At 34.9% G+C, this 16,242-nt stretch overlaps 1 protein-coding gene across 3 annotated transcripts in view; it reads left to right on the top strand.

Annotated features, from left to right (window-relative positions):
- The window catches only part of CADM2 (cell adhesion molecule 2), a 611,269-nt gene that overhangs the window by 538,238 nt on the left and 56,789 nt on the right, over positions 1-16,242 (top strand). For all 3 annotated transcript variants that reach the window (XM_048941288.1, XM_048941298.1, XM_048941279.1), the window contains one exon: positions 6,509-6,687. In XM_048941288.1, the coding sequence (XP_048797245.1) occupies positions 6,509-6,687 (179 nt within the window). The remainder of the gene's footprint in view (positions 1-6,508; positions 6,688-16,242) is intronic.

The following is a 16,242-nucleotide window of genomic DNA, read 5'->3' as shown; positions in this document are numbered from 1 at the left end:
AGCTTACAGTAAGAGAATACAAGGGATATTTCTATGTTGCAATTCACTGATAAGGCATCTCCTGATTTCACATAATTTCTCTTGTTGATCTGTCTCATGACTGTGAGAAAGCCAATCCCCCAAATGTTATTTGTAGCGGGTTTTTATACCTACATGATAAGATTTGAAATAATACTGGAACTATATGTTTTATGCACTTTTTGGAGTATTTGTTTGATGTTGTCTTGCCTTTTTTAGAAAGACTAAAATAAAGGAGTGGTGGGGTAGGAGGCACAGAGAATTCATAAAAGAGAAAGAGAAACTACAAGTAAATATTTTCAAAGAAGTTAGTGTAATAATGGCTTGGTCATCAGTTGGGAAAGAGCTACTCAGATGCAAGGCAGCAACACAGCACAGCTGTGCCGAGGGCGGATCATCTTAGGTAAAAGGCAGTCCTGGAGTATGAGGATACTAAAGGATAAAAGAGAATCAGCCTGATGACTAGGAGACATATCCAAAAAGATAATTGTTGCAGAAGGAGAACATTCAGATTCTTACAGCTGAAGGTATGTATTTACTGTCCTGAATTGAACCTTAAAAATAGTTGCGAGGAAAGGTTAAAAAATAGGTATTGAAAAATATTTAAAAAAATATCATTTCCCTTGGAGCAATCTATGCTTCCTGTCTCAGTAACAGGAAAAAACACCTATGCTTTGAAAAGATTCTTCCTGGATCTCTGTAACCAGTTACTGCCATAGGCTTGTTTAGGATAAGCATTTTCAGCTGTAAATTTAGCCCATCCTATCAATGTGGTTAGCAACTGTAACCCGAAGATTCAGTCTGAAAGTGAGAGGACTGTTTTATTTAAGGAAACTTATAGGTGGTAAGTTCTGTCATCTCTATGCATTTGCAGTGGGTAAAAGAAAGGCTTTATCTATAACCAGAATGGAAGAGATGAAGGGTGGTTTTGTTTGTTTTAATTTTTTTTTCTCTTTTCTACTATGTGTTTCTTTTTTTTTTTTTAACTGTAAACTATGAATTCTAACACCTCTTGAGATTCCTACCCTCTTTAAATTTAAGCAGCTTTTTCAAAAGCATAATATACTGCAGGTATCTTCAACATTTCTTGTTGTTCCTGTTGTCTTTATAGCTGTAAACTCCTCACAAATCTTTATAATAAAAAGTAGAAATATCTGCTTTGTTGACACTTCATTTTTTTACATATATTGGTAATTTAATTCTTAGTCATTTTAAAAACACTGGTATAACTGATATAGGGCATCATAAATGTTTTTAAGCTAAGCTAGGTTTTCTGAGATGTTCGAAAGGGAAAGGTATAGACCAATGTAAAAGCTAATTCATATTTTAAAGTTACCTTCCTAATAAAAAGCGAACTTTTTAAAAGATACTTAGGACATTTTTGACTAATTCTTTTGAGGAGAAAAATGCTCTCTGAGGATTAGTCAAGCTCTGCAAAACTACAAAATCATAAAAAGTTTCTATCTGATAAAATAAAAACCATTTATCCAAGCCTCTTATGAAAGGCTAGATAGTGGATATCGATGTTTCTGATAGATGAAATGCTCCCAAACCAGCTCATCCTAATATGACTCATCAAGAGTGAGGCTTTATACAAACAAAAAGTTCCCTCAAGATTTAAACTTTCAACTGGATGATTAACTGATAAATCTAAAAATCCAGATTCTCAATTGAGACTGACTTCATACGGTCAAATTAATGAAGCAACAATTTCCTTAGGTGACTTGGAACATTACACTAGCATTTTGACAAAAATGCACTGGTGAAAGTAGTGATGCCTTTTCCATTATTCATTTAAACATTTTCACTAGCACTTGTTTTTTAGGAACTGCAGATAAAAGAAACATACCCCTACTTGGAGAATTAAAAGATGGTGTTCAAGAGAGCCGTACTCAAAACAATGAATTTACTTGTCTCATTAGTGTTCTGCAAATCCTTCTGTCTTTCCTATTTTTATCCATGTTGGCTACAAAGTCTTGACAGAATGCTTAAATACCCAGATGGATATTAATATGTTCAGTGAGATCAAGTATGTGAACAGCTGGCATTTTTTGTTTTGTTTGTGTTTGTTTCTTTTTTTGTTTGATGCTTTTCATATCTTAAAGATATCAAAAGGTTATCTCTGGTAGTATTACAGGCCAGCAAGTTATCTAAGTTTGAGATCAAGGTCTCAGTGAAGAATATTTTGACCTTTCTGTGTTTTGTTTTGTTTAAAAAAAAAAAAAAAAAAAAAAAAAAAAGGATTGTGTTGATTAAGTTCCCTGTGTCCAGAAAGAAGTGGTGATGCATAAAATCGATGTATCATTCCTAAATGAAGACTAAGTTAAATATAATTTTTATATATAAAGATATCATTAAAAGGTAGGTTTATAGGTATCCACAGCTTCTCTTGGCAGCCTGTGCCAGGGCCTCACTGCCCTCTGAGTGAAGAACTTCTTCCGAAGATCTAACCTAGATCTCCCTTCTGTTAGTTTAAAGCCATTTTCCTTTGTCCTATCACTATCAGAGCATGTAAAATTTTGCTCTCCTTCCCATCTGTAAGCTCCCTTCATGTACTGGAAGGCTTCAATGTGATCTCTCCAAATCTTCTCTTGTCCAAGTTAAACAAGCCAATTCTCTCAGTCAGTCTTTGTAGGAGAGGTACTCCAGTCTGCTGATCATCTTCATGATCATCATCTTAAACATAAATTACATCAAAATCTAAGCTTGCTTTGGAGTTTTTCATATAAACTGTAGATTTCAAATTCATTTTAGATGGCAGAAGAAGTAGTCGTTGATCACAATTAAGGTATTTTTAGTATGCTCATAGTTAGTATCTCTGGCTTCTTTGAGAGTATTGCAATTCTGATTGTGCCCTGTGGGAATCTACATGCAAAGCCAAATTAGTAAAAGCCATACATGCTAGCCAAACAACTAGCACGGCCTGTCACATTTGAGCTGTCTTTAAAATATTTTCTTCAATAAAGTCAGAGAAAGTGAGGGATAAATTTGTATGTGTGATTCAACTTGAAGTAATCACAAACTTAAGACATAGAGCTACCCTGTTTGTTCCAATTCTCATCATGACAGTGCTTTAGTGAGTGAAGAAAAACTGAAATTCTTTAATAGAGGTGTATTTGGCAGAGATGAATGTATAGGGAGATAGAATGTATAGGGCTATAGAGATGAATATATCTGAATATATTAGGAATATATGTATTTGCCTGATGTTTTAGACCTTCCAACCTAAATATCCCCTAACTGAGCCAGAATGTTGAGTGAAGACTGAACCTCTGAATATACAGCCACAAGCATATTTCAGTAGGATTACCTGTGGAAAACTTTCATTTCAGCATGCTCATATTCCACATATAGGGAAGGGGAGCTTCCCCAGTGATGTTTCAGTTGCATTTGGACTTTTAACAATTAAGGTGCTAAAGCACTTATCAGGGAACGGCCAATATGCTCCTAATTTACAGTCTGCCTTGTTTTCTTGTGATTTCTTTTTTATGTCCATAATCAACATTATCAAATTAAAATAAATATAGAAGGATAGAGGGAGAACAAGGAATGCATACTAAATAAGGTCTATCGTAACTCATAACAAGGTTATAATGTGAAGAACCGTTACCATATTCTGCAATAGTCATTGCAGCTGCTTAGAGATCAGTATAAGACAGATAGAAGTAGATATACTTTTGCACAGCAGGTAGGGATTTTTTTTTTCAATTAATTGCCACAGAAGACTGGGTTGATAGACAGCATAAGCAGATTCAGAAAGAAGTTAGAGAAATTCGTGGGCAACAGTCTAAATACTGCATAGATACTAAAGAGAGCAAGAGATGCACCATCCAGCACCCCTGATGGGGTGACTGCAGATGCCAGAGGAGCTTAGAGGGAATGGGCTACAGGCAGTCACCACACTCCCTTGCTTTCCCTAGGCAGCCACTCTAGTTGTTGCTGTCAGTAGCAGCACACTGGCCTGGGTGCTTGAGCACGTCTCATCTTCTTAACTCACTTCTGCCTGACTAATGAATTGTTTAGACCAGAGTGTCTCAAAGCTTCCCAGCAGCAAAGGCAAGATTTAATTTCGTGGCTGTGACAGCATTTCTGCTTTAGGCACCATCCTCCTGGAGAGTGGCGAGATGGAGTGAGGGCTGTGCCCAGCCACCGTGACGTGCTGACCATGGGCTGGCTGCCCAGGGATGGCTCTGCTGCTGCTGCTGAGCCAAAGGGGCTGGCTCTGTTAATTAACAGCTTCCCCACCGCTGCCAGAGTACGTACATCTGCTGCTCTAACTACTCTGTGTAGGACTGCAATTGGTATATTAAGATGTAACAAAGCTCTCTGAATAATTTGGATCTAAGGATCCTTTTCCTAGTTATTTGTTATCCTATGGGTTTTACCCTAGGCCATGCCATCTAAGTTCAATTTAAATTCTAAGTTTCTTATATTTCAGGTACACAGTGGTTGCTTTAACAGGCCACTTACGAAGGTGATGTCTTACATTATAGCAGAAAAATTCCAGAATTTCCACTCTTGGGATTGCAGATTCACAGTACATGGGGAACAATGAGGAGTTTTCTTGAAAAATTGAACACATCCACCTTAGTGAATCAAAGCTAATCACACTGTAATAATGTGGGACAGTTCTTCTGCAACATTGTGGACATCTAGATTCCTTGCTAGTGTTAAGCAGAAAGGAGGCGTGTATCTTGTGTGCATGTGCATTTAGCCTCAATGCTTGAAAGCACATTAAGAAGCACATATGACAAATTTACAGATAGGTAAGACCCTTTACACCAATAATTTCTTAATCTTTGGTTTGAAATTCCAGGAGTGTTGTGATATTCCCTGACTAGGGAAGTGTTTGTTCCTCTGTACTTAGCACTGGTGAGACCATTCCTTTTCAAGAGAAAAAAAATGTTGAGTGTTCCTACCAAATAGAAAATAAAGAAAATAGAAAATAAGATGCACAGTGGCAAGTTCCCTTCAGAAACCTTCACTTTGTTTATATGTTGTATTATTTAAAATATACTTATGTAGCTGGAGACATTAAAACTATTCTTCTGTGTGTAAGGCCACATTTTAAGAAAATATCTCTGCTTTGGTGTTTAGATTTAATTCTTAACACTCATATTTAATAATTAAATTAAGCAAGTTAAGTATTTCTTCAGTAATACTAGCAGCTAACAAAACATTTGCCGACTTTATGAAAGAATTTTACATTTTATTATTTAGTCATAAAATTGAATACTTTTATAAGGCAAATATTGTGTTAGATTCTGCTACCATATAAGTTGCAAGTCTAGAACTGCAGTTGACTGAAGCTGCTTAAGTAGTGGACCCTAAAGAAAGGAACTGGCACTTGGGTTAAAAAGTACAAAGCTAACAGGTAGAAATAAATAAATATGAGTCTTCAGGCTGTGAATATATTGCTTTAATGACTAGTGTCTAAGGAGTTGAGATGCTTTATTTATCTAGGCCGAAATGGGATTCAGTAAGCCAGCTTTCTATTCCTAATAATGGACCAATTTTTTTTAATTTTCTTCATGTAAATTGGGGAGTGGATTTTGTTACATACAGGTAAGGACAGCTTACAAATAATCAATACTTACTGCTGTCTGTTAGGCAAATCTCTTGGGCTGCAGAGCTTCTTGGAAGTTTTTGGGAAAGAGTTAAGTATCTAATGTCAGTGGAAGGTCTAGGGGAATCTATAAATATGATCGGTTCCCTTCTCTGCTATGTCCTTAACTTGGCTGGTGGTTATCAGTGCTTTGCCTCTGGTCTGATTTGGGGTGACCAGTTACAAGAGTTAGAAACAAAAATATTTCACTGAAGGGAAATGCAGGATTTTAATTCAAATCTTACATTGCTTGTGATAATATTTGTAACAAGCAATTATGCAATGGAAGGATGCAGGAAGGGTGAAGAAAGGAATGGGCTTTGTCAAAGTACAGCAACAGAAACCAATTTAGATTGTATGTAAGATGTGCTACTTTATGACTGATATGCCTGCTTCAGAAAAAACACTCAGTACATTCAAGTACACGTGTGAATGTGAATAGTCTAAATAATTTAAGAATCCATTTGCAAACCACTTATATCTACCTCAGCCTGCTCACAGGATTTCTGATGCCTGTCAGCTGCACAGGACCACACTGCTCATGACACAGAAATGTTGCTTGCCAAATGTCTTGCTGAACTGTGTGCCCTGAAACCTCACAAGTGCTTTTAAAAAAATTGTTATTTTTTTATTTATTGGGGGAATTTTCCAATACTGTTCTGTTTCCCTTTTTGTTCCTCTTCCTTTCCTGCCTGTTCCTTCCCTTTGGTTAGTAGTTTCCATCTGGTGGGTAGGTTATAATAAGTTCTCACTATATCCAGTAACTCAAATTATAATTAGGTATTCTTTAGTGGCAGGGTATTGCCCATTAGTCACTGTCTCTAATATGCGTTGTGTATACACACTTCATGTATCTGAATAAAAGTCTCACCTTGGACCCAACAGGCCAGAACCAGTATTGTGGACAAAGGATGGTGGAGAACTACCAGATCCAGAGCGAATGGTTGTCAACGGCAGAGTCCTCAGCATCAGTTTCCTAAACAAAACAGACAATGGCACATATAGATGTGAAGCAAAAAACCCAATTGGCCGAAACAGCACAGAATATGTTCTGATAGTACATGGTAAGTGCATTCTCTTTAGCTCTTTGGTGCATGTTAGACATTTGTAGTGTTTGAGGAAAATTGGTTGCTTAGGATCATTAATGCAAGAATATCAGGAAAAAAGCTAAAAGCGTAATTGCACTTCTATTGACATTATCCTCTAGTTATAGTGTGTGTTTTTATTTCCTTCTACCAGATGCCTCTCTTTGTAAAGCTTAAGCAAAATGTATTCATTAATGTAAGCATCTGTAAAAATATTTTGCAGTATGTTGGGTACTGTTATGTTAAAAACTTGCTTCACACATAATGTATAGCTAAGGTGGTTACAGAAATACATATGAAGGGAAAACTGGAAATACAAGGCAAAATGCACAAGTTACGGCTTGCTACTGCTTATCATCATCAGCATCTGACTTATTTTTGTAATCAATCCTCAAAAATATGTTCTGTACTAAATTCACAATCCATCTTCCAATGAAACTGATAAATCAGAAGGCTCCCATTAAATTACAATTTATTTATTTTCTTTGTTTAATTAGGCAACAGTATGTGTCATGTTAAAAACCAGCAGGCTTTTATATTAATCCCGAAATAGTTTGATATAACTCAGTTATAGGAGAAACTATAATAAAATGTTAGTATTTAACTTTAGTACGGCTTTACAGAGCAACTCTAGCAGTCTCAAAGTATAAAGTTTGTTTTATCACAGATATATACATATTAATTCCTAGAAAATGTTTGAATTTTAACCTAAGTGAATAAAGGAGGTGAAAGCTCTGCTATACTTTACCATGGTACTATTTCCCCCTACTTTTTACATGAAAGCAACTTTTTTTAGGCCTTGGATAAAGTAATGTCTTCCTTGCTTACCAAATAACAGAAATTTCTATCGTTTGTGTTTTGTACTCAATTTATTTATATGATAATTTTTGAAAACACAGTGTTTGGCAATAGTAGATTTTCCATCAGTGCTGACTTTGCAGTATACCCTCATCAAAGACTATTTTGCAATCTCCTATATTTCTTTCATGTAGTGGTATGCCCCCTGTTGATCTGATTATCTTGCAACAATTTCATGGCAATCTGTAAAGTTATTCATTATGAGGAAGGCATTCTGTTGTGTGGCAACACATTAGGCATGTTATCAGGTTTAGCTTGAACACTGCTGACCTTTTCTGTTATGAGTACTGTCGTTTTCCTAATTGCGTTTCTTGAATTCTGGTGTTAAAACTGAAGAAGATAAATGTCAGGTGCTTCCTAGATTACTGTAACAATGAAAGTAGTGTGACAGAGTATGTGCTGGTGTTTAGTGCTTAACAACTTACTGCATTTCTGAGTTTTTTATGTTCATTTTAAATATGGAAGAGACTGACATAATTATTTTATGAATTGTACTACAATTGGTTGTATAGATCAATTTAGACAGTGTCTTATCCTTTCTTTAGTTCATTGGATTCCTCAGTGTCCCTAGTGGAACCTAATCCTCTCAGAGCAATTCATTATTATCATTCTTGTTCTCTCTTCTGTCTCTTTTTTTTCTGCTAGCAAAACTACCTTTTAGCTTTCTCTGAGATGCATTCTTCTTTTTAATAGAGGATATATTTTCTCTGTATCTTCCAAAATGTATCTTGGAGCATCCTTTGATTTGCCGTCACTTCCCCTGTGTGTTCCCACTTGTAACTTTTTGGATCTGCTCCTTCTGATACAGCTGATGTATCATATGAACATGCCTTCCGATCACGAGTCTTTGGTATCTAATACAGGTACATGCCAGACATAAGGGGAGGTATATTTATAAAGATGTGGGAAATGAGGGGGAAGAAATCTATATGTAGAGAAAATATCTCTTCTTTGATGTTGCAAGTCAAGGAAGTAATGTCTAGGAAAAAGAGACCTAGCCCACTGCCCTTTATGAAACCTCTGAAAGTCCATTGCCACAGTGTTAAACAGCTAACAGATTTTTAGTATAATCTTCAGCCCAGAGGAAGTACGGTGATGGAGAGAAAGAATGATAATCACTTCCCCAAGTTTAGGGTGATACTGTCACTGATTCACTTTTGCCAGGCAAGCTGGTGTGAGAAAGCAAGGGACATCAATGACTCTACAGTGTCAGAGAAGTGTAATCTGATTCGTAACTTTTTTTTTTAAATCCAAATTGCGATTCCATCTACATTTTTTCCACTTCTACAGCTTTTCTTTCTTCTGTTCATTAAGGGTTCAAAAGTTTCATATGGCTTCTATTTCTTTTTTCCCCTATTTATTTCCTCTCAGTGAGACTTTGTCTACTAATTCCTTCAATTTCTGAAGTTATATCTTACAGTTATCTTCCTAACTCAGAACAGATTTAGACAGCTAAAGTATGGATAGAAGCTTACCTAAAAATGAAAGATGTCATTTATCGTAATTAAAGAGTAAGGAAAATTTATATATATATATATACTAAGAAAAGAGTGTGTCATGCCTTTGCCAACCTAGTCAAACTATTATAGAGAAAAGTAATATTATTTCCACCATAATGACAATGATGTAATAGTATTTTGATGTTAAATGATGGCAGTGGAAATACATATTCCTATAAGCAGATAAATGGCAAGGTATAATATAAATATAATCTGCTAACATAAGAAAATCTTTTTTTAGATTTGTATTTTAATTAAAGAAATCAAAGAAAATGAATGTGTTTAAATAAGGTAAAAGGCATTGACTATTAAGCATACTCATGCTACTTTGCTGAATCAACACAGCTGCTACTTTTTCTTAACTTCAGTTCTTAATAATAAATGTCAAGAAAACATTTCAAGAAGGGGGAAAGTGGGCACAAATTCAGAGTTTGTAGGCAGCGGTGCAAAGGCAAGATGTGGTATGCTAAAACACTTGTCTCTTGCAGTAACAAAGGCACATGCTTTAATGCCTGTAGCTGTTGTCATTTTTGTATTCTAATTGGTAAGCTTAGTGCTTTAGAAGTGTGCATTCTGGTTAGGTACATTACATCCTTCTTTTGGTAATAGGCTGCTGGCAATATTCACTCCTTTTTTAATTTATTAAGAATTTTTGTTTGTCCAAATATAGTCATTAATCATCAGTAAACAGAGATAGCTCTGAGTCTCATGGTGCTCAGCTCAAAAACATAGATTCTACTGGCAAAGCTTAGGTAATATGTGCAGTGATATAGACAGAGTTGAGAGAGGATGTGGTCCATCATGGTCAAACTGAAGAAAGAGCTGCTGTGTATGTAACTCGTGACCTCTGGATATTGAAAGCCTAGTTCAGCACTGTAGTAAGTAGGTGACAGAAGTCCACATCACTGAGAGATATTCTTAGTGGGAGGGGCAGCATTTGATAAGACCTGATGAGACCTGTTTGAAATAAGCTACCTGGGGTGAAATGTCCTAATTTACTAATTTAAAGCCATGTATTCCATTAAGAGAAATACTAAGAGCAATAATGTGGCATACATCAATGGTCTACCAAAGAAATATAGTAACTGACATGAATAAGCTGCTGTGGGTGGTCAGTTATATAGTAGAAAAAAGATTGAGCCAGAAACTCAATATTTCTGCAGAATAAGAAGTGGCTTAGCATATTCCCTTGACTTCAGACTCTAAATTTTGTTTATTTTCTTGTGGACAAAATATTTTTCTGCAAATAAAGGCAACTGAGTTACTGAGTTATATCCTTGTTAATATTTTGAAACATAATTTCAAACATAAAATATCCTACAGTATGCTGATCCAAAGGTTTCCCTCCACCTCTCCTCTGGACAGTGAGTATTTCTCTTCCATGTGCATGTCCAGTCCTATTTCAAAACATTTATCATCTTGGCTTTTTACAGTAACCTGTGGCAACAAGTTTCTGAATTGAATTATGGCTTTTGAGGGAAATGATCTCTTCTGTTTGTTTAAACCTGTTGGCTGAGCTCCTCATTTCTTAACTTTCCAATCTACTTGGCATCTTATGTTGTTTGTTCTGTAAGTACTGGAAATGCCACTGTGATGGCTGATCACATTTGCATTCTGATGGTGTTTTCTCATCTTTCTTTCCATCACCTCCATTCCTTCCTTCAAATCCAGTACACTTCCTGTTATAAAGTATGAAGCCACCAATAATTATGGAACTTTGAACTTCTTTTCCTATGCAAGTTTCTTTTCAGATTAGTAAAAACTGTGGAATCCAAAGCACATCTGAAATCAAATTCCAAAACATCTATCAGCTCTAAACTCCTTTATATTTTGCCCACTATCATATTTATTACATTTTATTTCTGTTTTGAAGTTATCATAGAAGCCCCTCCCTTTATTTACGTAACTCAGTTGTGCACATCTCTCACTCTGGAAGTAAATACTGAGTCTGAAGTAATTTGGAGTCTGTTTGAGGAGGAACGACTTTTTTTCCTTTTCTTTGAAAACTGAAGATGTCAGACCATAGATCTCCTGCTTTGCAAATATTTTCACTGCAAGCCTCTAATAAACCTTGTAGAGTTTTTGGACACCTTTTTCTCATAAACATGTTTAAAAATATATATATAAAATTCAGTGCATAATAGAGAGAGGTGGGAAGGACAGAAAAGAATGGGACACATCCATATGGAGCAGCAGGCTCAAAATTAAACTAGTTGTTCTCCATTTTGGTGTCAAGATTCTAGATACTGAGGTGGCTGGACATTTTCTAAATTTGCTTTCTTTATGATTCCTGAGATGAAACATCTCATAGAAACAGTGAAGAGACTTTCCTTGCCTGTGGGAAAATCCTACCCTTTGACTGAACAAAGCTTGTGCTTCTGAAAAGAGAATTGAGCAGACTTGTGATGTAATGGAGCAATAATAACCTGTAAAGCTACAATAGAGAGTGTTTTTACTAAAAACTAACTCTACTCCCACAGCAATCAAGGCATATCAAGAAAATGGGTCTCAAAAGACCACTTAAGACTTCATTTGAAATTCTGTGCATGCGAATATCTATACTTTTTAGTTTTGAGATTTTTTTTATCTGTGTTTGAATGAAAAGAAAGTGGGTGTCTCAGTTCTGAGTCCTTAATACAGAGGTGAAAAGAACAGTCTTTCCTATTTCCATCTTTTAAAAAGTAAAAATAAAATAAAGACAACTCACTGGTGGAGGGATTTGAGGTTTTATAGGAAAAATAAACAAAGGGATGATGCTCTTGAAGACTTTTTCCGTCTCAAAATGTACATAAGAGTTGATAGTCCCACATTAGCCTTCCTTTCCTCCAAACTGTCTTTAGTTTTTCTCAGTTTTTGTGAAAAAGATGAGGCTAGAGGAATTAGACTGCATTGTGGCCATTCTGAGAAACTAACTTGATAAGAATCCTCTGCTAAAGGTAGCAGCACTGAGTTAATTTTATTCATGTGATATTCTGCAAAGTGTAGACTTTCAAATTACGTTGAACTATTTTGATTTTTTGCATGTACATCCACATTCTAAAGTGAAGGGTCATATTGAGTCAGCATTGCAATGTTAAAATTAACTTCCCCAAACTTCTTTCAGCACTCAGCAGTGCTGAAATAGGTGGCTTGGACCTATAAGAATGTTTTGTTTGAATGCTGCATAATCAGATGAATTAAGAAATCTTTGTGTAATACAGGTTTCATTATTGGACTTAGGAAATATAATGTTTATTTGATGTTTTTAGGTATGAAAAGTCTGTCAAGAAACTCTTGGTGGAAATGTTGGCTTAATTTTATGGATGAATTGGCCAGCTATTATCCCTGAACGCTCACAAGGCAGCTACTTTGAAATTGCTTTTTGTTGATAAATACTTGCACAGTAGGGTCTATAGTTGAGCTGTGTGAACTGATATTTCTTCATTTATAGTGACTTTAGAAAAATAAGATACAATTTTTCTTTTCTTTCAGATAAGCTCAAAATTATTTTGTAAAGGTCAATAAAATAACATTCCAAACCACAGTAATGCTTTTGGAGAATGTGTTTAACACTTCTATGGTTTTACATTAAAATATTGGTTTTGATTAAAGAAAAGTTTTAAAATAGTAATTTTTTGTTAGATAACTTGATTTCTTTTTAAAATAGAATACTTATGGAAATTGCTGAATACAAAGTATTTCACTTTACACAAAGTGAATTTGTCCTGCTTTTTTTTTTTTTTTTTTTTTTTTTTTTTTTCCCTTATGGAGGTAGCTCTCTTCAGCACTGTCTACCTATTAAAACACATATAGCTCATTCCTATTTGAATAGGAATTGAAGCTATCAATGAGCTTATTTAATAAACTGTAGTTTTGGGTCATGTCTTTAATAATACACAGTATCTGAAGAAATTTAATTTTCTATGTACATGTATAATTGGCTAATGTGATAGTTCTTGATTTGGACTCCCTCTGTGGTTTCTGAAAAGGAAAATATTGCATACAGGTTTTGAATGGTAATGAAGATTTCTCTCAACACATGATATGCACAGAATTAATTATTTGGTTGCTTGTATGTGGGTAGAACATCTACACTGAAGTACTTGTTTAACTACACATGCTAGATATAGTACTATTGCTCTTTCAAACAGAACTCTTAAATCTTTATTGGAGTGTACTTCTCAAATACTATTGTCAGTTTTGTTATCACTTTGATTTGCTTTTATCATAGATTGCTCTCAAATTTTTCTGGATTTCAAGCTTTGGCATTGCCTTCCACTAACGTTCTTGAACTTCATTTCTGTCAAGCTTTTTTGGGTGAGAGATTAGACTGCAAAATTACCATACCTATGAATGTCATATGCTGGCTTCATGAAGAAAATAAGACTGTTAACAGAATAATTTCATTTGAGTCTGATGACAAAGTTGAAGTCAAATAGTTGTTAATGATTTTCTGTTTCCAGCAAGATCATTTATTATACACAGAAAAAGCCACCTATGACAACAGCAAAAAATAATCAAACCCACATAATGAAATTATTGAAGTAACTTTGCAATTTTCAAACAATAATCCTTGTTGTACCACTGTGTGCCATGTGGAATGCAGATAATGATCTTTTGTGTCTCATTCTGATATGGTGCTTCTATAATTAACCTTTCTTTTGAGAATAGGTTGCTCATCATTTCGCTTAATTCGAGAAATGAAATGGTACATAATGATAATACTTTAGTATCAATTGATGATAGTAGCCTGGTGATACATCAGTACCTTGTGTTCTAACTGAGATTACAAAGCTTGGGAAAGTAGCACAAATCATTGGCTCTGAGCAAAGGAGGACAGATATAATTGTTTCAGGGAAATTTCTTATAGCTCCCTGTGTCTGCACCTTACCGCTGAAGGGAGTTCAGAAAAACTTTTGTTAAAATATTGTATTTTTGCTAGAGAGCTATGAGAATTTCAGTATCTCAGCTCTTTGATCAAATACGAAGGACAGAAGCTCAGAGAGAAGTAAACAGTTTTGAATTTGCTTATCTCAAACCATTAATATTTCTAACATCTTTAGTTTTCTATTATTAATCGTTTGTTCTCATTATTGTATTTTCCTCACATTCCTATATAAATAAATTAAAAAAGTCTTTATGAAGAAAAAAATATTCAGTTCATATTTCTTTCAGTATTCTATTACTATTTTTCTCTGAATAAATAAGGTGGTTATTTTTCCCTTTGTTTCCAGTACTCTTCCAGCTAAAAAACTGATCAAACTGACAAGAAGTGAAATTTTCCTGGATAAAATTTCAGACTCCCTATAACATCTTTCTTCACAGCTTAACTTCAGTTTTAATTTGTGGTGGGAGAGAAATAGCTTCACTCCATCCCTTAAAAAGGAAACTTCTAACCTGAAATCATGAACTATTTTTTCTAGCTCTTCGTTCTTGAATTCTTGACCTAACACAGCATTTTTCTTTCTTTCCTTTGTAATTAAATTCATACTAATTTATTGCTAAATCATGACATAGACTTTCTACATTGAATCCTCATCTGCCTTGTTATGGGTTACTGTGAATTGCTTTGACCTTTTTCCTAAGGATTCACTACATTTTTCACAGCTTTCAAGAGAGTATGTTGCGTTTGTCTTTCCGTATGACTCACACAGGAAGTGGAAGAGACACAAGCAATAGACAGGAAAGCAGTAAGGGTATATCTCAAAACCATTCTCAGGCAATAGAAAAATGAATATTGCTTGCAAGTGTGAATGCTTATCTACTAAAACTGATAATGTCGGTTGGAACATCTAATGCTGTCTGTGGATCTCTCACAATAACGTGACCTCTTGTAAGAGGCCATTGTTACCTTACAAGAATAAAGAAAGATTTAAACACCTTTTGGTGAAACGTACAGGCAAGTATCTATGAATAGATCTTTAAATATCTGCTACTTCTGATGGAATTCATGTTGTGATGTTAGATAATCTGTGATTTGTAGAAAGAATTGGTCCAAAAATTTTCAGTCTAGGTCATTTTTCTTTTAATAGAAGGCTTGGAGGTAGAAGAATTAACGATTTTATTTCTTTTTTCTTTATCTACTTTATATTCTAGCCTGCATTTCCTTTACCTTTCCTTCACCTGTATCCACAAAACTTAATTAGTCCCCAAATACACCCTTGAAGAAAAACCTTACTTTTGCTTGGTAACTTCATGCCTGAAGAGGGTATGTCTTTCAGTTGAAACTACCCACATTCTCACAGCAAGTGAAGAGGAAACCAAACCAAAGGAGAGGAGGAAGGACAGGAAAAGAACTTGGCAGGGTAAACTCTTTCTTTTTTTTAGATATTTCTATGGGTCATAGCAGTAGTGGATTGGTTTCTCCCTCCATGGTTTCTGTTTTTGTTTTTGTTTTTTTGTTTTTTTTTTTTTTCATTTTCTCCACATTTCTTAATCCTTGATGGGTAGGAAACAAGGAGAAATGAGGCTAACACATTGCAGTGTTCATTTACTGCTTGAATGAGGAGAGCTCTGGATGGCTTTCATCATTCACAAGCAGGAACAGAAATCTCTTTACATTGGCTTGTAAGGGTTTTTTTTGTTTGTTTGTTATTGTTTGTTTGTTTTTAATAAGTAAGGGAATATGACCAGGTTTTCTGTTTAACAAATACTGCAGCATTCCACTGGAATGTATTATGGAACTGTCTTATTTGATGGCTTGTTAGTAAAGGTAATAAAATAACCTGCCTACATCAATGAAAGTTGTATAATTACAATAAGAACAAGTCTTGACTGTACTGCATGTGTCCCAGCTTTCATTGTAGTGGAGCTAGCATCATGAGAGAATTCAACTAAAAGAGATAGATTCTTTCAGGGGAGAGAGAAAAAAAAAAAAAAAAAAAAAAGAACTTTTATCTTGCAGGTAGTTCATTATGGTAATAAGAATGTGAGAAATAGGTTTATTAATCAAAAAGAGTGCAAAGAAGTGCAGTAAAGTATATTTTTGTTCCAAAGATGCCATTAACTTCCCCAAGCTGATTTTCAATGGGATATAGCTATCATACTGTGACAAAGCATTTCAGATTAATGCTGGACCCCTCTGATTTTTGAAATAAAGTAATTTAAAATAAATAGCATTCTATCTGATGCGTTTTTACTAACCTTAAAATTACTGCAGTGAGTTTTGTGTTGTTTAAGCAATTTCAGTGATTTGTCT

This window comes from Lagopus muta, chromosome 1 (genome assembly GCF_023343835.1).
Source record: "Lagopus muta isolate bLagMut1 chromosome 1, bLagMut1 primary, whole genome shotgun sequence".
NCBI lineage: Eukaryota > Metazoa > Chordata > Aves > Galliformes > Phasianidae > Lagopus > Lagopus muta.
This window is presented reverse-complemented; position numbering and strand designations above follow the sequence as displayed.